Source organism: Lactuca virosa, chromosome 8 (assembly GCF_052849685.1).
Source record: "Lactuca virosa cultivar CGN04683 chromosome 8, Lactuca_virosa_CGN04683_v6, whole genome shotgun sequence".
NCBI lineage: Eukaryota > Viridiplantae > Streptophyta > Magnoliopsida > Asterales > Asteraceae > Lactuca > Lactuca virosa.
Genome location: NC_136433.1, coordinates 115,852,756 through 115,879,923, shown reverse-complemented (window position 1 = coordinate 115,879,923; position 27,168 = coordinate 115,852,756). Strand labels below are relative to the sequence as shown.

The 27,168-nt window shown below is 35.5% G+C and overlaps 2 protein-coding genes and 1 long non-coding RNA gene across 3 annotated transcripts; all 3 read left to right on the top strand.

Annotated features, from left to right (window-relative positions):
• The first annotated feature begins 931 nt into the window (after positions 1-931).
• On the top strand, positions 932-3,307 carry LOC145130754 (uncharacterized). The gene is made up of 2 exons (XM_079065524.1): positions 932-2,486; positions 2,898-3,307. Exons 1-2 carry the CDS (start codon positions 932-934, stop codon positions 3,305-3,307), a joined length of 1,965 nt encoding a protein of 654 aa, XP_078921650.1.
• A 13,130-nt stretch (positions 3,308-16,437) lies between these two features.
• LOC145129944 (S-adenosyl-L-methionine-dependent methyltransferases superfamily protein) lies at positions 16,438-17,706 on the top strand. The gene is made up of 2 exons (XM_079064788.1): positions 16,438-16,742; positions 16,878-17,706. The coding sequence occupies exons 1-2, from the start codon at positions 16,593-16,595 to the stop codon at positions 17,517-17,519; spliced, it is 792 nt and encodes a 263-aa protein (XP_078920914.1). The 5' UTR covers positions 16,438-16,592; the 3' UTR covers positions 17,520-17,706.
• Positions 17,707-21,706: 4,000 nt separating this feature from the next.
• On the top strand, positions 21,707-25,782 carry LOC145133139 (uncharacterized). The gene is made up of 12 exons (XR_013718426.1): positions 21,707-21,803; positions 22,084-22,163; positions 22,249-22,351; positions 22,802-22,880; positions 22,976-23,086; positions 23,203-23,259; positions 23,551-23,677; positions 24,064-24,122; positions 24,587-24,680; positions 24,817-24,863; positions 24,956-25,093; positions 25,555-25,782. It is a non-coding gene; the product is annotated as an uncharacterized LOC145133139 (long non-coding RNA).
• Positions 25,783-27,168: the final 1,386 nt, after the last annotated feature.

The window sequence follows — 27,168 nt, the reverse complement described above, 5'->3', positions numbered from 1 at the left end:
AAATTCGTAACGTTCGCATACAATCTTCGTTTTCGACGTTCTTTATATCCACGTGTAGGTGGAGACGTACTCTACAACTTTAGTTTAGACTCCGTCATCTAATTTTGACTTTATTTTTAAAGTTATATTTTTAACAGGCCGGGACAAGAAAAGTCCGTTAAAAATTCATAACTTTGTCATTCAACGTCCGTTTTTGTCTGTCTTTTTATCGTTGACCTCCTATTTACGAGATCTTCAATTATCGTTTAGGTTGTGTCGAATAAAAATCATTCGATCTAAAATTCGAACTCCGGGTTGCACACTTTTATGTCAAATATTAGAAAATTCATAACTTCCTCTTACGAAGTCAGATTTGGACGTTCTTTTTATACACGCTCTCGGTTTAACGTATACTACGACTTTCGTTTAGATCTCTAAGGATAAAAATAACTTTATCATACACTCACTTTTGACGTCACACAGCGTCGTGTTGGTTTTTTCGCGAAACTTCGACAGGTCATAACTTCTTCGTTATAACTCGGATTTCGGCGTTCTTTATATCTCCGGAATCCATGTCATGACCAGTACAATTTTCTTCATAGATATCGGGTTTATCTAACATTTTATTTTTTGACGCTTATTTTCATTCTTAATTTATTATAAACAATTATAAAGCACATAAATTCACATAATTCACGTACTACTCAAATAATTCCTTTTTATTACTTAAAAATAAGTTACATTTGTTGACCCTAACCATTACATCATCGTACCAATGCTTAGCCTCGAAACTTGGGTGTTACAACTAAATAGTGATTACAATACAACTCGAGGTAACATTCTAATGATGAATCCACTTCCTTGAGTTACCAAGGCATATTCTCTTCTAATTCAAGATGAAAAGAAACGAGAAGTTTATTCTCCTTCTCACTTTTCCATCGATTTAGCATCTATGCATGTCAAATCCAACAATGGTGGTAACAATTTCAATAATGGAAATAATTCCAAAGGAAGTTTTGAGAACAAAAGGAATCTTAATTGTACCTTTTGTAAGAAATCAGGTCACACTGCCAACAAATGCTATAGGTTAATCGGCTTTCCTAAGGACTTCAAATTCACCAAGAACAATAATGTTGCAGCTCGTGTATCTGGTTTTCAGCCAATTGGTGAAAATCAATCTACAGAAACGGATAACATCACCAATCATCAACAGCTACAAAGGAATCATTTCATGCAAGAATTGACAAATGAGCAATATCATCAATTGTGTTCTTTATTGAGAAAATTGAATGATAACAATAGTGAAGGCAACCGAGTTGAACATCAAAATGTCAAAGTCAATCAGTCTTCCGCTAATATGGTTAATGCCTTTAATGCCTTCCTCTCTCATGATCAACACAATAGCTTCACTAATTGCCATTGTCTTGAAACTACTTTTATGACTTGGATCATCGATTATGGTACAAGTGATCACATGTGTTTTAATAAATCATTTCTCATAAACACACAAAAGCTAAATAATCCTTATAGAATTACTCTTCCAAATGGTCAACAAACTTATGCTTTTGAATATGGAAGTATAATCTTGGATGATAATGTACTTCTTCATCATGTGTTGCATGTCCCTCTTTTCAAATTCAACCTTCTTTCCATTGCTAAACTTTGTAAACAGTTACATTCATTTGTTGTGTTTTCAGAACATCATTGTTTCTTCTTGCAGGGCCCTTCAATGAAGAGGCCACTGGTTCTTGGTAAACACAAAGTTGGATTGTACTTCCTGCCGTCCAAGCCAACTACCAACACTGGAATTGTTCTTTCAGTCTCAACTGATCTGCCTTTTCATTCTTCAGTTGTGTTTTCCAAAAATACCCCTGTAAACAGTTGTAATGTGAAAAACACTCATGTTTCAAATTCCAATGTGTTTTCTGCTTCTAAGAATGTTCCAATGTTTGTTTGGCATATGAGGCTTAGTCATCTTCCTTTGTACAAGCTTAAAACTCTATGTTTGTCTAATAAAGAAAATTTTGATTTCAGTCATTCTTGTGATGTATGTTCAAAGGCCAGACAACACAAATTACCTTCTGGTCATAGTACAATTCATACATTTTCTCCATTTCAGCTTATTCACATTGACACATGGGGTCCATATAACACAAAAACATATAACAATCAGTCATATTTGTTGACCATTATGGACTATTTCTCAAGATCAACATGGACACACCTTTTGAGTACTAAAAGCAATGCATTTGGTGTTATAAAGGGTTTTATTGAAATGGTTGAAACTCAATTTGGAAAGAAGGTTCAAACTATCAGATCAGATAATGATTTTGAATTTGGATCAAGCGATGAAGCCATCTCTTATTTTCAACAAAAAGGGATAATTCATCAAACAAGTTGCATTTATCCACCCCAGCAAAATGGTGTAGTGGAACGAAAACACAAGCATCTTCTTGAAACTTCAAGAGCTTTGTTATTTCAGCCTAAATTACCCTTAAAATTTTGGGGTGATTGTGTCCTTACAGCCACTTACCTTATCAATCGATTTCCAACCAAATTTCTTCAAAACAAAACTCCATACTCTCTATTACATGGAACTACACCCTCTTATGATCACTTGAAAACTTTTTGATGTTTATGTTATGTCAGCACCTTGCAGCATAACAGGGACAAAATCCAACCAAGGTCAATACCTTGTGTTTTCATTGGATACCCTTATGGAAAGAAGGCATACAAGTTATATGACATGGAATAACAGAAAATTGTTATTTCTAGAGACGTGGTATTTCATGAGACCATTTTCCCTTACAATCTTCAAAATTCCAAAAATACCCATGCACCTATATTTTCTCCAAAAAACATTTTGTCCGAAATTGAAGATGTTCTTCCTACATCTATACATTCAAATCCATGTTCAGAATCAACAACTCGGATTCCTCAACCACAAAATGATGATTTTCAACCTCCAATTCAAAATCCAATACAACATAATCACAATTCTATTCCACTCGGAAGACCCTCAAGAACTTCACATCCTCCAATTTATCTTCAAGATTATGTATGTAGTGCTTCTTGTGACAACTGTGACAGTTCATGTCCTTCTTATGCTTCTTGCATGCACACAGTTACTCATGTTTCTTCTCCAACACATATTTGTTTCAGTACTTTGTCTGATTACAGCAAGAAACTCATTTACAATTTGGATAAATTCAAAGAACCATCTTCTTATGAAGAAGCAACTGCATTACCAGCGTGGCAAGAAGCAATGGACAAAGAATTTGCTGCTCTTGAAGCAAACTTGGAAAATTGTGGACTTACCAAAGGGTAAAAAACCTATTAGCTGCAAATGGGTATATAAGCTTAAGTACAAATAAAATAGAGAAGTTGAAAGGTGTAAAGGAAGATTGGTTGTAAAAGGTTTCACATAGAAAGCTGCATGGATTACACTGAAACCTTCTCTCCAGTGGTAAAAATGACCCCAATTCGTGCATTTATAGCTACTGTAGTTAAGAAAAGTTGGCCAATGTATCAATTAGATGTTAACAATGCTTTTCTTCATGGAGATTTACATGAAGAAATATATATGAAGCCACCTTCTGGTTTGAAATTGACCAATCCTAATCAATTTTGTATCTTACAAAAGTCTCTTTATGGCTTAAAACATGCATCAAGACAATGGCATGCCAAGTTGTCATCAGCATTAAGGGATAAAGGGTATAACTCTTCAAAAAATGACTATTCCTTATTTTACCAACATTCAGGATCATATGTCACATTTGTTGCTATATATGTTGATGATATTATGATCACAAGCAATCATGAAATGGAGATTATACGATTGAAAGCATTTCTTGATACAACATTTAAAATCAAAGATCTTGGATCTTAATTTTTTTTTCTTGGCATTGAGGTATTATACAGTGATGTTGGTGTTGTTCTTACTCAAAGAAAATATGCACAAGAAGTGATAAAAGAATTTCATTCAAAAGGAATAACTACTTGTCCTTTACCAGTAAATGGAAAACTTTTATTGGGACAAGGTGAATTAATGGAATCCCCATACGTTTACAGGAAATTGGTGGGAAAACACAATTTTCTTGTTAATACGCGACCAGATTTAGCATTTGCTATACAACATTTGTCCCAATTTATGTCAGATCCAAGAATTCCACACTATGAAGTAGCCAAACATGTTTTGTGTAACACCCTCGAAAATCAAGCCAATTAAAACTTTTTAAATCATTTAAAACCAATAAGTATTACAAATTTGTTTTCAAAATAGTTTAAACATCAGAGTATCCCCAGAATCAAATCATAAAAATATAAGGAGGTGCACGATCACGCCTTCGCCTTCCCGCGATCATCAGAAGTACCTGAAACATAATCAACAACTGTAAGCCCGAAGCTTAGTGAGTTCATCCAAAATACCAACGCCGTACAATCATAATCATATCATATAAACAACAGCATGCATAATGAGCCATCAGCCTGCCTGGACCGCCTCACAGGCCATCAGTCTATCTGGACTGCTCACCGAGCCATTGGCACGTCTGGACCGCCTCTCAGGGCCTTCAACCTATCTAGACCGCTCACCGGGCCTTCGGCTTGACTAGTATCCCTAACCGGGTCTGCAGTCTATCCGGTCCGCCATGGGTATGTTGGCACGAGCACAAAGCATGACCGCCTCAACCCAAACCCCAAATCAAACAATCATGTGCACATAAATGTCATATGCTAGCTAGCATGTACAGATAGTCATACAGATCTAACAGATCACTAACATGGAAACCATCCTATAACCAGGATACCGATCATAAAGGGCCAGCCTTGGTGCCTTAGACCATGTTGATATAGTGAGAAGAACTCACCTCACAAGTAGCTCGGGATGATGATGTCATAGTCCCCAAATACAGCTCCAAACTCAAACACCTACATCCACCAATAATCCACTTCCATAAATTTCTAATTTACTAAAATACCCCCAGAAGTCAAACTGGTCAACCCTTGCTCAAAGTCAAAGTCAACGGTCAAGGTCAACAGTCCAGTTGACCCAACTCGTCGAGTGTAGATGTCACACCCCCGAACCAGACCGCGGAAACGTCCGAGGGCTCGTGTGACTTAAATTGAAATATCATCACAATGAATATACATGAAACATAACATAAACATCACCATGCATTAATACATTACAACCGTCATTGTTCACATCGAGTACATTGTTTACATTACATAATCCAAAACATAAATTGTTTATCAATCGACATCACACAAAAGACATTTCAGAAACACGCTTGATAATTCTTCATTCTAACGGTTACCTGAGAACACAAATTATTTTGAAAATGGTCAACATAAATAATGTTGGTGAGTTCATAAGCAGGTTTGATGTAAAAATGTTTTGTATTGTTTGTAAAACCCAGAAAATCCGATATTTTCTGAAACGAAAACTGTTTGCGAAAAAGGTGTGATGATCCATAAGTATACGCGTATATGATTTCAAACATGTAAAAGTGAAATGTCTTTCATAACAGTTTCTTGTATTATAGTTGTTGTAAGTAAAAGTGAATAATGTTGTTTCCCCGGAAAACCTGATGTTTTCCGACATAAATAGTATTATAGTTTTGTATTATTGTATAATCTCTTTGCATCGTCACAGCGTATGAATATGATTTCCCATGATTACTTAGATGATAATGGATCTCTATGTGAGCCTTTATAACCATGCATAATAATGACTAATTCGCATGTCTTGGCATTTTATCGAATGCCGGTCTTGAATTAAGATTTTGTCACCCTAGACTGGCCGAGTCTAACTGTAGCGAACAACTTAGGTGTGGGGGAGTCACCCCCGTATAGATCTATACACAAACTCTCGCTCTCCCTCCAGGAGACTTTGATTATAACTACAGACTACGACCGACACTTATTGGTGTCACCCATCATTTCTCACTAAATCCAGATGAAATTGAATAACATTGTTTTACAACCCGATTTATGTTTACTTGAATAAAAGGTAAGCCTAACAGACGAAGAGAAGAGGACAACGGAGGCCCACTAACTTTGTATATTGGGTCACAAAGGCCCAATAGCACGAATAGAATATATTTGAGCCCAACCATTGAATCATTTATAATTTATTGATCTTAAGTTCGTAATGTTGGTATTTGTTGTAAGCTAAATGTTTATTCAAAGTGTTAAAATACTTTGACGTTTGATTTATAACGAAGCTTTGGTTATACATATATATATTTTAAAAAAACCATGCGTTATAAACTTGATATTTTTAATCCAATAATTTAATATTTGCCTATTTGGCCCAAAACATTTAGTTTGACCATTGCAGCCCCTTTATCTATAAAAATGGCACTTTTAGTCCCTTTTTAAGAAAATTGACATTTTTGGTCCTTAAGCCATTTTTCTTGACATTTTCGACCCAAACTTTATTTAAATAATAATTTCAGCCCAAAACTATTGGATTTGTCATTTCCAGCCTTTATTTGTAAAAAGTTTACATTTTTGGCTCAAATTCCGTAGGTTTTACAATTTTGACCCCAAAATCAAAAACTTTGCATTTTTAGTCCAATTTTTGCATCAAGGTCATTTTCAGCCCCTAAAAATAGTTTATTCACGTTTTAGACTCATCGTTTGTTAAGTTTTCCATTTCAGTCCCTCTACACTTCATTTTTTGCAACTTTGGGCCTAAAAACTCGTGAGACCCAAATTAAAGCCCAATAAGCTAAAATTTATGTTTTTGACCCCTAGAAAAGTGTTATTTTCATAAAAGTCGGATTTTTATGTGAATAATACCATTTTATCCTTATAGAACCGCAAATATTATATTTTACCCAAATCTTTGTTATTTTTGCAAAAATGACATTTATAAGGATTTTGACTTTGTTTTCACTTCTTGAGCCTATAGACTCTTAGATCTTTGAAGTATGTGGTTTGTTATGTTATTTGTTTATGTATCCTTCACATTTTAGCCATAGATTTCAAGATATAGCAAATAATATCATATTTTCACAACACAAACCAAAGAAATCACATATAACAAGCATGCTCACATAAATCAACACATAACACTTGTATTCTCCCCCAAAAACATGTAAAAATCGAAAAAAAGGGGTATGAACTCACCTTGGGGTTTGTTGGTTCGGTTTTGAGGAGGATGTGGAGAGATTTTTGGTCCTAGCTACAACTTGGAGGTACTTTCCAACTTAGAGGAGTTCTAGGAAGTTAGATCATGAAACGAAGCTATGTAAGAAGGAGTTTTACTAATAAGTTGGAAGTAGATGTTTGTGTTTGATACCAAACTTACCAAAGGTTGAAGAAAACTTGATGAAGATCCTTAAAAACCCAAGCAACTTCGAGATTTTGAGGGAAAAAGGAAGAGGTTCTTGAGAGAATTTGAAGTGTAAGTTTGAAGATGTGTGTGTGTGTTTGGTTCTTGTCCTCGGCCGAAGGAAGAAAAGAGAGGGAGAAGAGAGAGGTGTGAGGTGACATTGCATGGATGTCCACCATGCAATAAAGAGGTGGCATGCTCACAATTTTCCTCCTAATCCATTTTATTTTAATTCCTCTTCTAATCTTTTCTTTTTTCTTTTTTTAATGTTGGGCCGAGTTGGGCTTGGTAAAAGAAACATGGATTAATTTGTCCCACTTCTAGCCTATGTTCGAAATTATGAGGTTCCTAAAAAAAAGTTTTTGGCCCATTGGGCTCCTTTGGATGGTTCAAGGCCCATTTAGCATAATAGAATATGTTTATGGCCCATTAGGGCTAATTAGATTAGTCATGGCCCAATAAGGCTTATTGGAGTAGTTTATTCCATTTTAGGCCCAATATGGACCAAAATGTTAAATCTCATGAAGGTGGTTTGAATTAGAGCCCAATTAAGAGTTCTAAGCCCAAACTAGTCAAATTGGAGACTTATTGGTCCATTAGGCCCAATAAGAAAATCCTAGTCCATATTGGATTTAAACCGGGATTTTTAGGGTTTCCAATCTTTTGTTGACTATTTGAAGTGTTTGTATAGGGTGTTTGATGGAACTTTGGTGTTATTGAATGAACATCATGCACGTTTTCCAGTTTTAGTTACAAATGTTATCCTTGTTAATGTTTACAAAAGCATTAGAATTTCCTGGTTGTGACAGTAGCTAACTGGCTCGACGAGTTCCTTCAGAACTCACGAAGTCGTGAAAACCCTAGCTGACTCGCCGAGTTTCCAGACAACTCGCTGAGTCCATGTGGTGTCCAAATGTCGGGAAAAACCCTAACTAACTCGCCGAGTCCATGCCGAACCAAGTATGCAACGTGTGACTGTTGAGTTAGCCTGGTTAACTCGCTTACTACATGAGCTTACTGTTCCCAATGTTCTTCCTGTTCTTGTCTGATGTGACAGCCAAGCTGCTATACATATTGCGAAGAACCCAGTATTTCACGAAAGAACAAAACATGTTGAATTAGACTGCCATTTTGTACGCGAAAAACTTCATGACGGCTTTATTACTCTTCAACATGTTCCCACTACTTCCCAACTTGCTGACTTGTTTACTAAGAACTTACCGAGTCGCCAACATCACAATTTGTTAAACAAGTTAGGAGTGTCACACTCTCTAATTTGAGGGGGGTTGTTAGTATATTAGTCGCTAGTCTGTTAATAAACAGTTAGAAGTCTGTTAGTTAACACGTGAGTATCTCGTGATATTGTTAGAAGTTTGTTAGATAGCAGTTCTTTCTTCTTCACTTTGTATATATATTCTCAGTGTATTGTACAGAGTAAATTAATGAATCATTTTCCAATCACTAAATTCTTGCTTTCTTTCTACGCATCATTTCAATAACAAAAACTACATCATTTTCCTTAATGCAATTGTACCCTTTAAATCCGTAGCCTCCTCGCCAACTTTTAAGCCGGTGCACACAATATATTTTATTAACACAATAACTTTTTTTTCTGTAATTATACACAAAATAGCATGTTATAATTGAAGCATTAAACACAAGTCATATCAGAGGGAAGGATACAATTGCATTATGGTGATAAATTATAAGTAAAAGACACACATGATCAATAATAATTAACATAAACTGATAAAAAAAGATAGAATTTCGAAAACAGATGAAGTAAAACACACATAAAAATCACCTTCTGCAATAAAGATACCTTAGTTGGGTGTTCTTTAATGGAATACAGGTTTTCGGTCAATTTTTGTTCCATGATTGATGAAAGGATTGAAGCAGCTCACATATGTTTATTTCGAAAATAAGAATTCGTACGTACTCTCATATAGATAGCAACTCAGTCATGTACAACCGACAATTTAGGGTTCATGGGATCGTGTGCGATACTGAAAGGAGGAAGAACAAATTGATTGAACCAAATGGGTGAATCAATCGTGGAGGGGAGAAATGGAGAAGAAGACTGGCTTCTGTGGAGTTGCATATCGACCAAAGAACCGTTAAAACCCTATAAATAGAGACTTAGAGCGGTCGAGATTAAAATAAAATAAAATCGTATGTTCCCAATTTGGGCGTGTTTGGCACGGAGCTTTTGGGAGCGTTTGAGAGCTTGTAGCTTCTAACGTTTGACAAAACGCTCCGTTTTGAACAGAAAGCCTTGTTTGACACTACAAGCTTCTAGCGTTCAGTTTAAACAAAACGCTTCAAATCCAAATGCTACTTCATGTAGCGTTTAACAAAACGCTACAAGCTACAAGCTACCCGCTACCAGCTAATTTTGCCGAACACGCCCTTATCAGAAGGTGGTTTAATAGAAGGAACAAGCAATCCTAAGTTCCTAACACTCTATTACTAGTTCTCTGAGACAACTAAGGCTGACTAATGACCCATTACATAATTTGATTCGGTCCTTTTTCAGACTCATTCATTGTATTTTAAAGTCGTTTGATACATTCCGGAATAAGTTATTTTAGTAGCTAACACCATAAGATTGAAATAAACAAGGAAAGCAAAGAAAATACTCGTAAAATCACAATATCTTCGACATCGACTGTCTTTTTAATGATTTTATCCTAGGGAAATCTCCAGAAAAGTCCTTAAATTTTAGTCCAATTTATGATAAAGTCCCAAACTAAATTTCGTTTACAGAAAAGCACAGAATACCGGCTAAAACTTCGAAAAAACCCTTTTTGGCCGGTTTCACAGATTTAGCCGGTATTCTGTCCTTTTTCGTTAATTTCCTCAAAATTTTGGGACTTTTTCGGTAATTACCTGATAACCAAAATATTGGGACTTTTTTGAAAATTACCATGGAATTAATGGATATTATTATTAACAAATCATTTATAAACATAACAAATATTTTTACTTTAAAAAAGGAAATACACTTGTTGCTAATTTCTATGAATAAATTGGTGGTCTAAGTACTCCTTTATTGCTTATTGACCACATCAAACTCTTTACGATGCTCCGATGCATCGTTGTGGGTATGATGGTGAGACGTACTCAGTGAGTGTTCCTCTAATGTTGGTGTTCCTCTGATGTTGTTTAGCCTAACTACCACCCAACTATAAGAAGATTGGATTGATCAAATCAAAAAGATATTGTATTGAACGATATACAAGTCATTATATACATGAGTCGATCCTATCTTTATGGATCTGTAACAAGAGGAGAAAGACTAGTTCTATTGGACCAAGTCTAGGTATAGCTAAATACAAATATAAACATAAGGAGCACATGTGTTATGTGCTAATATGGCCCCTCAAGATGGACGACCGTGAGAGAAGTCCAATCTTGGAAAGTAAAGAATTAAACCGGTGCTTCAGTAAAGGCTTGGTTAAAGCATCAGCTAATTGATCATCTCCCATAATATGTACAACACGAAGAGATCCATCGTGAACCTTTTCTCTTACAAAGTGAAAATCCAGGGCGAGGTGTTTCATTCTTGCATGGAAGACTGGATTTGCTGAATAATGAGTGGCACTAAGATTGTCACAATAGATTGTAGGAGTGATTGTAGATTTGTAATTGAGTTCAGAAAGTAAAGAAACAAGCCACTGGACTTCAGTAGTGGTAGATGCAACAGATGATCTAGCAAGTGTAGGTTGTCTTTTAGAGCTCCATGCAATTGGGTTGCACCCTAGATAAACAATATAACTCGTGGTACTTCGGTAAGTTTGTTTGTCACCTGCCCAATCTGCATCAGTGAAAGCATGAATAGTTAGTGGAGAGTTGCGTTTTATGAGTAAACCATGGTGCAGTGTTCCATGTAGATAACGTAGCAATCTCTTCAAGGCAAGCCAATGGATATCTGTAGGTTTATGCATAAATTGTGACAGTTTATTGATTGTGAAGGCTACATCAGGACGAGTTAGAGATAAATATTGAAGTGCCCCAACAATAGATCGATAATCTGTGGGTTTGGATAGTGGCTGCCCATCAATTGTGTTGAGATGTCCTGATGTTGACACTGGTGTGGACGCCGGCTTGAAGTCGCTCATGTTGGATTTGGCTAGAAGATCAAGAATATATTTAGATTGAGATAAGAAGAGACCATCTTTGTGTGGTAAAACTTCAACACCAAGGAAGTAAGAGAGATTGCCCAGGTCTTTGAGGGAAAAGCGATTGGCTAATTGAGTGATAAAAGAAGATACTTGGGAAGAGTTAGGACCTGTAACAATGATGTCATCTATATATACAAGAATGTAGATAGGAGAGGTAGACGAATAATGAATAAAGAGGGAGGAATCAGAAATAGTAGGTTTGAAATTGAGAGATAAAAGAAAGTTTTTGAGTTCATTGTACCAGGCACGAGAAGCCTGTCTTAGCCCATAAATAGCTTTGTTTAATTTACAGACATGGGTGGGATGGTTGGAATCAATAAATCCTGGAGGTTGAGACATATAGACAGATTCAGAGAGGGAGCCTTGAAGAAAATCATTGTTTATGTCAAGTTGGCATAATGACCAACTTTGAGAAGTGGCAAGAGACAAGATGAGACGAAGAGTGGCGGGTTTAATAACGGGACTGAAAGTTTCTTTGAAATCAACACCAGGTCTTTGATTAAAACCCTTAGCTACTAGTCGTGCTTTTAATTTGTCAACAGTGCCATCCGGGTTGAACTTTGTGCGATAAACCCATTTGCACCCAACGATGTTGGTGGCAGATTCAGGAGGAACAAGAGACCAAGTTTGATTTCGTAATAGAGCATCATGTTCTGATTGCATGGCTTGACGCCATTGAGGATTTTTGAGTGCTTGGGTAATAGTTCTAGGTTCAGGAAAAGGCTGAACAATGGAGTTGAATAAAATAAAATCATTATTGTGGTATTTAGGGTTGGGTTTTGGGTTTTGGCGGGTATTGTAGGATGGTGGTGGAGGATTTTGAATTGGAGGAGTTGGGTTCGGAGCAGGGTCAACAGGAGGAGGGGGATTATTTGGAACTGGTATAGGTTGGACAGGATCCGGGTTAGGAGAAGGGGTAGGAATAGATATATGTTCAACTTGTAGCCAGGTATCAGGTTCATGAGAGGGAGGAGTGGATGTATTGGTGAGTGTTGGGTAAGGGAAGATATCTTCTACAAAGTGAACATGGCGAGATGTGTGAATTTTATTTGTGAGAGGGTCAAGAAGATAATAAGCACTTTGAGTGGATGAATAGCCAATGAAGATACATGGCTTGGATTTAGGTTGGAGTTTGTGAGTATTATAAGGACGTAACCATGGGTAGGCTAGACATCCAAAGCATCTGAGTTTGGAGTAATTTGGGAGTGATTTGAAAAGACGTAAATGTGGGGAATCATTTTGTAAGGTGGCAGTGGGAAGCTTGTTTATGAGATAAGTTGTAGTAGTGACTGCAAAAGTCCAAAATTTGAGTGGCATTTTGGCATGAGATAAAAGAGAGAGGGCAGTTTCTACAATATGACGATGGCGCCTTTCAGCATATCCATTATGTTCAGGGGTGTGTGGAGGGGAGGTGAGATGAGTAATGCCACAAGAGGCAAGATGGGTGGCAAGTTTGATATATTCTCCTCCATTATCAGAGAAGAGTTGTATAATTTTTGTGTGACAGAAATTTTCAACCAAAGATTGAAAACAGATGAAGGTTGTGAGAGAGTCAGATTTGTGTTTGAGTGGATATAGCCAAGTATATTTTGTGAAATGATCTACAAATATAATGTAATACTTGAAATTATCAAAAGAAGTGATAGGAGAGGACCATACATCAGAATAAATAAGTTGTAAAGGTTGTGTAGAAGTAAGAGAATTGCTATGAAAAAGGAGTTTATGACTTTTATTGATGCAACAAGAGTTACAGTTATTTTGCATAGACTTAATACTAGGACAAATAGCAGCTAAATGATTTAAGACTTGGAGATGTGGGTTTCCAAGTCGATGATGCCAGGAGATGGACTTTTGAGTGTGAAGTAATAGTGGATGAGCAGTGGAATGAAGCTCATAGATGCCACGATTAGTTGTTCCCTGGAGCAGGAGGCGATTGGTTTGCAGATCCTTGATAAGAAAATAAAATGAGAAGAAGGCAATTAGTATTGGATTATCAAGGCATAAACGAGAAATAGAGATTATGTTTCTAGATATGGAGGGAACACAAAGAACAGAAGCTAAAAAGAATGGATGATTAGAGAACTTGAGAGTAAGAGATCCAACATGAGAGATAGAAAGGGACGAACCATCACCAATGACAAGTTCATCAGTACCGTCATAAGGAGCATGCAAGGCTAGATTGTTGAGATCACTGGTGATGTGGTGAGAAGCACCACTATCAAACATCCAAGGGGCATTGTTGTCAGATTTGGTAGCAGTCATGACGTTGGCCTGAGCAGGATAGTAGGTGGTTTTGGGTAGTGTGGGCAGGTTAACATTAGGGTGCTTGTTCTTGAAAGCATAACAGGATGTGAGGGAGTGTCCTTTGGTGAAGCAGGATTGACATTTTCCAAGGAAGGGGCGTGATGTGGTGGTGGGGGTGGGCAGAAGAGGTTGGGAGTTGGGTGAGGGTCGGTTGTTCCATGGTTTTTGGTGGGGTCGTTTCTGGGCAGCAAAAGCAGTGGTAGGTTGATGAAGATTAGTGGAGGTGGATTGCTGGAGCAGGGTGAGTTCATGATTAATTAATTTCTCATGAAGTTCAGTGAAGGAGATAGGGGTATCTCTAGCGTGAACAACATCAATGATTGTCTTGTAGGTGGTGTAGTCAAGACCATTGAGAACCGCATCAGTAACATCTTCAGCATCCATCTTCTTTCCAAGGACTTGTAACTCATCAACAATGACCTTGACTGACTGCATATAGTCAGTGATCGATTGGGTGGAGGTTTTGACAGAGAGCTTGAGACGGTGTTGCAATTGCTTGATATGGCCACGTGATGGATTTGCATAAGTAGTGGAGAGGATGTTCCATGCTTCAAGGGAAGAGGTAGCATTAGAGATAAGGGGAACAATGGATGGTGACAGGGAACCAACAATAGCGCCAAAAAGAAGTCGATCCTGGCGAAACCAAGCAGGGTAATCAGCATGTGGGGTGGAGACACCTGCAACCATGGTAGGTTTCGGAGCAAGAGTTGTGCCATCAATGAATTTGTAGAGGTCTAAACCATGCAGAAGAGCTTCGATTTGAGTTTTCCAACTCATATAGTTGGTGGAGGTAAGTTTGAGAGAAGGGGGAAAAGTCACCAGTGTGAGGTTCGTGGTGGTGAGGGGAAAAGATTGGGCGAAAGAAGTGTTGGTTGTAGAAGTGGTGGCCATGAGGGATTAATGAAGAGGAAAAGATCGGCAGGAATGTTAGGGTTTCCTGGTTGATACCATATAAGAAGATTGGATTGATCAAATCAAAAAGATATTGTATTGAACGATATACAAGTCGTTATATACATGAGTCGATCCTATCTTTATGGATCTGTAACAAGAGGAGAAAGAGTAGTTCTATTGGACCAAGTCTAGGTATAGCTAAATACAAATATAAACATAAGGAGCACATGTGTTATGTGCTAATACCAACATCCATTCCTCACATGGTAACAACCATAGGCTAACACACATCTATTAAATGTGAGAAAGTTAATCATGAATGATAGTTTATATGGAAACAAGTAAAGGGTGATTATCTAGTTAAATTGTCATTTAAAGTTTACTTTTCACTATGTGTGTAATTTGATGGTTGTTATCGACTAGTGTATGGAGGTTAAGTGGTTGTAACACCTGGTTCCTGGTATGTATTTTAACTTATTAATTATGCAATTTAATAGATCAACTCGACGAGTTGGTAGCCGCAACTCGTTGTGTTGAAAAGTTTTGGACCGCGTGTTTTAAGTGACCAACTCGACGAGTTGGGAGGCCTCAACTCGACGAGTTTGGGTGTGTCCCGATTCTATTGAAAAAGGAAGAACTCGGCGATTTAAGGAAAAACTCGACAAGTTGATTCGAAATATCGCGATTCTGTGAATTATGGGAACTCGCCGAGTTGAAAGATGACTCGACGAGTTGAGTCAACTCGGAGCGCTGACTTTGACTTTGACTTGGATGTTTACTTTGACTTTGACCGAGATATTACTCTGATTTTTATGGATTTGGATTTATGACTTATGTATATGTTCGGATGTTTTGACAAATATCGTTTATTTAGTATTTCTAAAATGAAATTTTTGGGACCGTGTTTTGAGTATGTTTATTTAGTATTTCTAAAATGAAATTTTTGGGACCGTGTTTTGAGTATGTTACAGTGGTATTTAGATTAAAAAACATAATGATAGATCTATATGTTCAAGAATCATTGTGTAATGATAATCTCTAATAACATGTGATCCTATAACGTCATACCTAGTAGCAAGTAGACACTTATTGATTGTGTATTAATAAATATTATCAACTCTTATTTAACTGAAGAAACATATAGAGTACATCTCACTATGACACCCACAACGATACATAGGAGAAACATAGGGAGTTGGAAGTGGTCAGCAAACAATAAAGAAGTACCTAGTCGACCATTGTATTCCTAGAAATTAGAAACAAATGTATTTCCTTTGTTTATAAAAAAAAATATTTGTATTGTTTATAAATTATTTGTTAATAATAATATCCATTAATTTCATATTAATTTTCAGAAAAATCATAATATTTTGGTTATCGGGTTATTTTCAAAAAAGTCCTAATATTTTGAGCAAACAAACGAAAAAGGACAGAATACCGGCAAAATCTACGAAACTGATCAAAAAAGGGTTTTTTCGAAGTTTTAGCCGGTATTTTGTGCTTTTCTATAAACAAAATTTAGTTTTGGACTTTTTCATAAATTAGACTAAAATTTTAAAATTTTTCTGGAGATTTCCCTTTATCCTATTCCGGAAAGTCCGAAATATTATTAGGAGAATAGAGTATGTACCACATTTGACTGTTGTGGCCAATTAACCATGTGAGTTATTTTCAATAAAGTCAATTTAATTTAATTTTGTTAGTTTTGTTAATATCTTTTCATATTTGTCAAAGCAAACACGAATTTTACTAGTGAAATGAAACACGAAAGTTAGGCTATTTACCACCACCCGAATCGCATCGTTCTCGTCGTTCCATTAGCTCATCCGAGTCAACTTGGGTTGCCGGCAGCGAACCAGAGGTCGGAGAAAGAGAAGGAGGATAGAATAATGGCGAATCTTTTCTTGAAACAAGCAAAGCAATACTCCCAGACTCGACCAGGTTATCCACAACAACTCTTTGATTTCATCGTCTCCAAGACGCCCAAGCATGACCTCGTTTGGGACGTCGGCACCGGCAGCGGTCAGGCAGCCACCTCCGTAAGTCCTTCCTATCACTGATTTCTGTTTTTGGATGAATGTTTGTTAACTAATTGTTGATGATTTTAAAGTTCGATTGGAAATGGAAATCAACCCTAATTTTTTATGAACGAATGAATTTTATGACGATCGTAGCTCGCGAGCGTATACAAGAACGTAATCGGCACAGATACAAGCACCAAACAACTAGAATTTGCTCCAAAACTCCCAAATATTCGTTACGAATGTACATCTCCCAACCTTTCCATGTCTGAATTGGGAAAGAAGATCGGAACAGAGTCAAGTGTTGATTTAGTTACAGTCGCTCAAGCACTCCACTGGTTCGATCACGACATCTTCTACGATCAAGTGAAATGGATACTCAAGAAACCTGACGGCGTTATCGCCGCATGGTGCTACACTATTCCAGAAATTGATGATGAATTCGATCCAATTTTCCGCAAGTTTTACTCAGAATCAAAACCTCACTGGGATTTGCTGCGAGGAATTGTTGATGACAAGTATAGGAGCATCGAATTTCCGTTTGAAGCAGTGGATGGATGTGATGACACAGGTCCGTTTGAGTTTCGAAGTAAGAAGATGATGAGTTTGGATGAATTCTGTACGTACATTAGATCATGGTCGGCTTACCAAACGGCGAAAGAGAAGGGCGTTGAGTTACTGAATAATGGTGTGATGGAGGAATTCCGGCGTGCTTGGAAAGAAGACGAGAATGGAGAAAAGAGCGTTACATATCCGGTTTATTTAAGGATCGGGAAAGTGGGTGATTCGGTTTAAATATAGGCCGTTTGAACTTTGAAGTCAATTGATTTTGGTATATTGAATCGTTATAATTGATAAATGATAACTATTTAAGTGAAGATATATGCAACACTTGAAACGAATATACGTACTTGTATGTTATGATTTATGAGTGAAATAAATTGGGAGACCCAAAATACAACAATATTAATTTCGGTTTGTTAGTAAAGACAAACATGTCTACGCTAGCTAAAAATTTAATTGTTATAGTATTTATAATCTTGAAATCCTTTCAAAGAACAAATGGAAAAGAAGAATTATTTCAAGTGTGCTGGAATCGGGCTACATGACATTAACTATCTTGTTGGGCTATTGTTTGGTACCCTCTCTAGTTTTAATTACCCTTATTTTAAACATTTAGAAATTTAATGAATAGTGTTTTTAAACTGAAAACTGATTGGTAGATAGAAGTTAAAAGCTATAGTTTTTCTTTTAGATAGGAGGTTCGCCAAAAATAGTTATTAGCTTTTAAATTTATAAAATTAGTTAAAAACTAAAAAGCAAAAGGTAAAAACTTGAAGTAGTTTTTTGGTTTATAGCTTTTTGTTTAAAATAAAAAGCAAAAAACTCTTGCTACCAAACGATGATCTCTAAGCATTATTAGACTAAAAATAATTCCCATAAAATTAAACAAGTTTAATTGTATTTAGAAAAAACTAACAGTTCAAAACATGGAAATATGGAAGTGGAATTCTATAATATGTTTGGCACTAAGCTTTTGAAAGCTTTTACCGGTGTAAATTAGAATGTTTTGGACTTATTTGGACAATATTGTTGATTTGTACAAAGTAAAAGGACAAAGTTCAGAATTAATTATACTATAAGAAGATGAGTTCATCAGATCTACTAAAATTAGGTTAGATGCACAGGGCCGGCCCGATAGGGCGGGCAAGGTGGGCGACCGCCCCGGCCCTCGCTACGGCTTGGGCCCCAAAATTAACATTCTTTGATACTTTATTTATATGGACCATCTTGAATAGAAAACCAAGATTTCATTAGATGAGTTGGTTAGTATTGTTGTAAGAATCGGTAAGTTTTATAGGCGGGCGTAGGTTCGATTCTTATTATAAGCATGTGCTTTTTGAATTAACAAGAAATAATCACTTTTGCTCTCGTATTGTTGTAAGTAGGTATGTTATTCGGGTCGGAACCGACCCAAACCCAAATAAACCGAAAACCGAATAAGGGTAATTGTATGAACCGAAAACCGGACCAAATAAGCAATACGGGTTCGGTTCGGTTCGGTTCCGGCCCGAATAACCCAAATAACATGTACAAGATGATTAAGGAGCCGAATAACCCAAATAACACTTACAATGTGATTATAAATATTGTATTTTGTATGACTTTTGTAGCTTATGATAAACACGAATAACACGGATTAACTATTCTTGATATATAAAATGTAAAATCCAACCACCACAATCTTAAGATATAGTTATTAAGCAACATATTAAACACTAAACATTAAACATCCAAAACACCAAAAAATCTATCTATAAGTATATAAGTTAAACATTAAACATTCAACACCCAAATTAAAATATGAATCTTAAGTTTTTATCCATATCCAAAATAATATTTTTCAAACACGAATTAATTATTCGGGAATATTAATTGATTGTTTTCCCTTTCCATCTCCGTTCTTTATCGCCTCTTCTAAAGCTTTTGCAACCCTATCGTCTTTCAAAATTTCATCAATGTTGTCCACAATTGGCTTTCTTGATTTCCTTACCCAATCTTGAGTGCAAACCAAAGCTTCTACTATATTTGCAGACAAATTTGTTCGATATGGATCCAATATACGCCCGCTTGTACTAAACGCCGCCTCTGATGTCACGGTAGATATTTGCAGTCCCAAAATATCTATCAACATAAACATAGAAAATGTTAAAATATAATTATAAAAAAAAGTATACAAATAATAAAGTTATACATTTTACCATACGGGATACAATAGGGTAATGTCATCGATTTGGTGTAATACGCTACTCTCAATCGATTTCGTTGATTTTTTTTTTGGTGTATTACGTGGGTATTTTGGGTAACGATCGATAGAACACAAGACCGATTAAGCAATTGTGCAAGGGGAAAAATGTGACTTTTCATATTCGGCTCGGTCCTTTTGGACCGAATAAGCCCTTATTCGGGTAACCCGGACCGAATAACCCGAAACCCGAATAAGCCTTATATAGATACCCGAAAACCGAATCGAATTGCTTATTCGGGTATAATTCGGTTCGGTTCGGTTCTCGGTTCGGTTCGGGTTTTCGGGCCAAATTCTCATCTCTAGTTGTAAGCATTCTTATTATAGATGCCTCATTTTTTATGTATTTTTTAATAACTTACCCTTCATTTTATTGAAAATTGGAATTCAAATTACAAAAATAACCCCTGCATTCTTCTTTGTGTTCATCCAAGTTATTTAAATGGTCCCTCATTCTTTTTGTTTTTTTGACAAACCACCAAAATACTTATTTTATTAAAATTTTGGTGTTTTTCTAATCCTTATCATGCATGATTTTTCTATATGAGATTTTCTACCTTGCATCGTCTTTTAATATATAATAATAACTATTATTTGTATGTTTGTTAACAAAAATCAAGCTAACCTATAGGTTATGCAGACCATTTTTTATTTTTATAGTTTTCATTAATTTTTTTTTCCAAACACTCATTTTTTTTGTTTTTTTACCGGACACCAAAGTGACGGTTTTGACAAACCATCAAAACACTTATTATTATATATATATTAAGATTGTGAAAGTTAGGAACAGTACCTGACCAGGGTACTGTTCCTTGGGTTAGTTAGTATACCTGAGTTAGTTTAATCCCACATTCCCACCTATCCACTTTCCACCGCCTCTTTCTACCTTCCAGTTGGAAGACCTTCTACGTCCAGTTTCGCCTCTTTCTACCTTCCAGGACCTTCTACATCCAGTTTCTTCCACAACTTCATTTTCCTCTTCCATACTGATTCTGAATGCTTTTATCGGCTCTCTCTCTCCTCTCTCTCTCTCTCTCTCTCTCTCTCTCTCTCCCACCGTCATTATCTCGGCTTCTCCATGGATGCTCTGCGTTTTCTAGGTCGTCTTTGTCATTCATCGGCAACCTACTCCACTACTCTATGCACCCATGAGCGGTCCCTCTGTTTCCTTCACTGCAATTCCTCTAAATCTACCAATGGTCGCTTCGGTAAGCATCGATTGAAATCATCAGTTCAAACGTTGGTGACGGAAGGAGTTGATTGCAAGCGGTCGTCATCTACCCACTCTAGAAATCGACGTTTGTTTGCCTCATCTATCTGAGAGAAATTAAGTTTCGCCAGGTGAAACACATACAAACACACTCCGTCTTTCAATTTTGAACAACAGATGGTAGGGCATCGTCGCTCCTGGTACGACACCATCTCCTTCTTCTTTCCCTTTTTTTTTTTTACCTTTTTGATTGTTTGTTTTTCATATTCCGTACCCTAATCTTGCATTTTTATAAAAAATGGTAGCCCTCTTGTTGTACAGATATGCCGAAATACACAACAGATCGATCACGTAAATCCCACTGACCTCAATGTATCATCTTTTGGTTTTGGTTGTTTTCGATTCTGAATCATTTTCATGTTAGTTTCCTTCATATTTTGGTTGGGGCTGTTTTCAAGAAAAACAAACGATTACAAAACCAATTTCAGGAATTCAAGGTCATGATTTGCTACAAGAAAAACAAACCCAATTAGGTATGGACATCGGTTGTCCCTGTTTAAGGTTTACCACAAAATTTACCTATTGTAATATTGACTATAATAATTTACTGGTTATTTTACCAATTTTTTGTTTTTTTTTTCAGCAGTGTCATTTGAAAAACACACTCAGTTTGTTCATTTGTCATATTGTGTTAATAGGTATGTTAGATTTTCATTAATATCTGTAAAATTTTCAGACACATACGTTAGGGCATCAATACAAAAGTTTATAAACCCCAAGTACATATATGAATTCATGTTTTTAAAAAAATATTGATGGTTATATCTAATTTACAGGTGAAGAATGAAAAGAGATGACAAGATAGGAATCGAAAATGGTGCTACAAGCTCCAGATCTTCTTAAAATAGTTCACACCTCATTTCTTATTTTTCTTATCTATAAAAATATTTTTTGTTTTTAAACTATAAAAAATGAAAATATTTTACTTAAATATTGTTTTTTATTTTCTTTTTCAGGTACCCGTTATGGTGGTAGTCTGCGAAAACAGATAAAGAAAAGGGAGGTCTGTAATAACTGCACATCGCTATTGAATATCCAAAAGTATTGATTACCTTTATATAGTTCCATGTTTGAGTTTTTAATAAATAAAGCTTTTAAAAAAATACTTATTTATTCATGGGTAAATTAGTTGTAAGATCCACCAAATCTCCACCATTTTATTCTAAACAATTGACAATTCATTGATTTGGTTGTCGTTTATAAGTAACTTCACTTCAACATAAATATGGTGAAGGACAAAATTGATTGATTAATTTCATCGTGCATTTGTATTCTTGAAGCAGGTAGCTTTGGGGCTTCAACTTTGACAATGGATAGCGGCTGGTATTATCCAATCAAGTAATTTTTGTGTAACCAGCACTGTGTATGTACAATTCAACGTTTTTATGGGTGAACATCTCAATTGAAGGTTTGTAGACTTTATTAACATTTATTTTCTTAATTTACAGATGGTGGAATCTGTGGGCAGATTTGGGAATCACACCATCATCTCCATCTTAACCTCCACGTAACAGACCCGCTTTGGAGTTGGCCACTTCCTCCTCCATACAGGTTTGTTTTCATATTGGATAAAATCGGTAAGACCAGCAACAATCGAAATATGTCTATGTGTGTGTCTATGTATGTGTTTCTATATATAAAAATATTTGTGTAATAGTGTATATATGTGTGTATCTTTATATGTACATGTTTCTATTTGTGTATGTGTTTTTATGTGAGAGTGTTTGTATCTGTGTAGGTGTATATATTTGTTTATTTGTGTAGGAGTGCATACCTATGTGTATTTGTTTGGATTTATGTGTTTGTTTGAATCTTTGTGTATTTTTGTGATTGTATGTGTCTGTAATTATGCTTCTATTTCTATATATCTATGTGTCCAAATGTGTGTATTTGTGTATTTATTTGTGTAGAGATATGTATTACTGTGTATTTATATGTTACTTTTGTGTAATAAAAAGTATATTTCTAAAAAATGTATGTATTGATATTGAAAAAAAATAGCATGCTAAAGCTGACAAATGTGCCATCATTTACAAACCGTGGTCACTACCACCGTCTTCCGGAGCTGTCTGTTACTTAGGTATACATTTGGTACTCTTCTCTTCACCGGTAGATATGTCTTCTGTGAAACTGATTACTCAGTGATCCGAAGGTAAATTTGAATTTTTTATACAGATGTCCTCAAGCAAACTTCAGATGATGAATCAAGAAAGAAGAAAGATGACCACTTTCTTTGCATGAAAGACGAAACAAATTTAATGTTTCGTTATGAATTTAATATTTCAGGTTCATATTCGCATTAATTCTTTAATTTTGATCAAATTTAACAACATTTGTATCCCTTTCATCCAAAAGGAATCTGATTAATTTAATCAAATTTTTTTTTCTACTTTCTATGACAGGAAATTGTTCGTATTATGTTTGAATTTAGAGATCAATGTATTCTGGAAGTTGTAAATGTAATCTCTTATTTCTATCCATAATAAACCGGTCTTAATGAGACAAAATGACCATTTTACTCTTTACATGTGCCCTTTTTTTTCTCCCAACACTTTTCACACTAAAAAAATCATAAGTATCTTTATAATTGATGAAATACAATGATTTTTTTTTTCGGAGTGCAAGGGTAAAATGGTCAATGAATAGTGATTTTTGTGTTCGCACCAACATAATAGCATCAGAACACATGGTTTCATTAATTGCATAAGCGCTTTGTACGTCATCTAACACATTATCTTTACATTTTGTAGGCTGACCATTGTCAATTTAAGAGAGGTGTATGTACAATGAAACCAAATTTTCTTACAAGCTGATTTGGAAGACGGCGTGACATAGGAAAATGCAAAACTACAATCTGTTTCAGGATATATATGAAGGGTATTTTCGGTAAAACTATACATTTACTTTTGAAAAACATAGAGTTTTGACTGAAGATAACGTTTTGGACACATTTTTAATAATATTTGTGTGCTGGAAGGAGGTGTTTATGATCCTAAATTGTAAGTTGTTCATTTTGAGTTCGTGGGCTCTTTTTGTTTTTGTTTTTGTTTTTTGTTTTTTTTTGATAAACAAGGATTTTCTTATTACCATGTAATTGTTGTTTATTCCCAAAACCCACCACATCAGTTGCTCATCTATTTCAAATTCTTTTATGCCACATAAATGGAAGGATGTTGATATATTACTGCAATTTGAACAAATTTATATGATTTATGAGTTTATGGATTTTTTTTTTTACTTTTGAGATTTTTCTATTGGAACAGGTTTTCAAGTAGATGTCGGTTCCAAAGGCTGGTGTATTTCCTTACATTAGTCTAATCAGGTAAATATTTCCTCGGTTGGACCTTAGTTCTTATTCTTGGTTACAATGATTTAGTTTTGAATCCCCTTTCACATGGAGATCTTATGTTAGAAATTGTACTATACATTCATGTGGAATAGATCTTCATGTGTACTTATCAGGTAATCACTTTATGTAGTTGGATTTGTGCGACCAACAATACCAATTTTTTAATCCAACATTGATATGAACCACTGAAAACAAAATACTGCAGTTAGTTCTTGGGGATATATTGTTTCAATTTGCAAACAAGTTTCATCCATTTTCTATATTCATGAAATTTGATTATGTTTATATTTTCTTCATCTTCAGGTAACTCTGGGCAGTTTGCAGCATATATCTTTTTTATTATATATTTTGGATTCTTTTCTAAATTTCCCTTTAATATACTATCTTTATGTTAAACGCCTGATAGTTAATTATTTGATTCTTGCGTCATCTGTTAGATGTGGCCACCACCGGAGAATGAAGAGTACCCGACAACCTGATTCAGGAATGATAAACAACAGGGGAAAAATAAAGGTTCTACAAAACCAAACGGTCAGTAAAAAAATGATTTATGCAGGTTTTATTATTTTATTTTAATATTTGGCTGTAGGTTAGATAGAAAGCGGCAGATTATAGCAATTCCAGGTTGAGACATAATTATAAATTTTATTTGCATTTATGTTGTTAGCAACTGCTGCTATGTTACTATCCCCTGTTTCACTCTGGAGGCTTAAGGTGGTTCTTTCATCCTTTTTTATTATTTTATGGTTATATGTTTTGTGTGTAATCTATATCTAATCAGACAAATCATGAGAAAATTATGGCAGATTGTGGCAGGAAGGAAAGCAAGATTAAACGAACTAATTTAAGTGGATATGTTTTGTTTCTGTGGGAGAAAGTGCCAAGAGGTGGTGGATTTGACTGTGACATGGTTAGTTGAAGTCCGGTTACTGGATTTGTGGAAGGTATGCTTTAGTTAACGCTTTTCCCCAAAAAGAACAGACTTTTAATTAGACCAATTACCTTTATTTTTGCTGGCTTTTTTAGTATCTTTATTCATATCCTCTAAGCAACATTGTTTTTTTTGTTGATTTCTATAGATTCAAAGTTGTAAATTGATAGCAAATAACAGATGATTACTAGATTGTTGACTCAGTCATCATCACACAATTGTTAACACTTAATCAGAAGTTTTTCCCAAAAAAAAAGTTACATCTAATTAATCAGGTTAATTTTATTAATATAAAAAGTGTGCAGGGGCAATATGGTCCTAAAAATGTAAAAATTGTTTTTTTTTAATATTAAAACATTATTCATGGGAAATATAGTCCTAAAGCTATAAAAATTGATTTTTATTTATATAAAAATACTAAAAATTTGCTATTTTTCTGACCTTTGTTGATATTGATACATTCAAATTTGTTAGTTGGGTTTTGCAGATCACAGTTTCATACGCATGTCACTCCCTTATTTCATTAAGATGGAAACCAGAAGGAATTCAAATTTTGGAGTTGGAATCACCATATATCAGATTGATGTATGTTGATTTTTTGCTGTACTATTATGCAATTTTTTGAAATTGTTGTCATTTATGTATTTTTTTTAAGGACTGATCATTTATGGTGTTATTTTAAAGCACGTCATCTCAACATTTTGTAAGCATGAAATATTTTTTGAAATAACTAAAAGTTTTCCTAATTATAGCATTATACTTCAAAAGTATAATGCTATAACAGAAAACCGACACCTTCCGTCCCGCGCAACGCGCGGGTAACCATCTAGTTTTATTTAAAATTTTGGTGTTTTTCTAGTCCTTATCATGCATAATAAAGTGACGGTTTTGACAAACCATCCAAACACTTATTTTATTTAATATTTTGATGTTTTTCTAGTCCTTATTACGCATAATTTTCCTATATGAGATTTTCTACCCTACATCCTCTTTTAATATATAATAACTAATGGTTTATTGGTTTTAATATTTAACTCACATACTCTAAATCCGCTTCAATTTTTTTTCATACAATATATATTTAATTTAATAACAAGTACTCATGTACTTGTCTCCATACCATCATTGTATTATTGTTTGTGATTACTAAATTTTAAAGGGCCTCATTTTTTGTTTTTGCCCTGGGCCTCAAATCGACTTGGGACGGGCCTGTAGATGCAAAATGGGTTATTTAGTTATTTTACATATGTTTTATAGAAATTGCTTTTAAAGTGTTTACCCGAGATAATTGGATGAACAATTATTATTTGATATAAAGCGTAGTTATTTCCGAGATATCATATATTTAGGTTGTGTTTAGGCAAAATTAGATGTAAGTTGTTAGTTGTTATCGGTAGATGGTAGCTAATAGTTGGAAGTTAGAAGCTGTAATTTTTATTTGTAAATAAGTGTTCGGCAAAAGTGTTTAACTTGAAGCTAGGTATCCATGTGTGACAACCCATAAATTACGTCACCAACAGCCGTTCGATTCTAACGTTGTCAAACAACATGTAATAGGACAACCATGTAACCATTCGACATATATAAATAAATATATTTTGTAGTGTACGTCGAGACCTACGCGGATATATAAGAGTCGCTGAAAACGGGGCTCGTATGCGAGAGTTACGAATTTTTTAAGTTTGATTTTCACGCTCACGCGCACTCGCGCGTAGTGCGCGGCGTACACTTGACACATGGATTCGTCAAGATACGAATGACGTGGCACGAGGAGAAGGGGACACATGGCAACTCCCTGTGGCTCACGCGCAATTGCGCAGCACGTAGTGCGTGACGTGCACTCCAAAATTGCCTATAAATAGCAGGGTTCGGCATTCCACTTCCTCACACTTCAAACACACCTATCTCTCTCTCTCTCTCTCTCGATATTTGTGATACTGATTCCCGAGCGTCTCCCGAGTTCCAGACTCCCAAATTCTACCCTACATCAACAGTTTCATGTTTCAATGGTGAGTTCACGGCCCCACTTTACTACTTTCAAACCATTGCGGCGGGGAATACATGTTATAAACTATCATTTTCATAAAT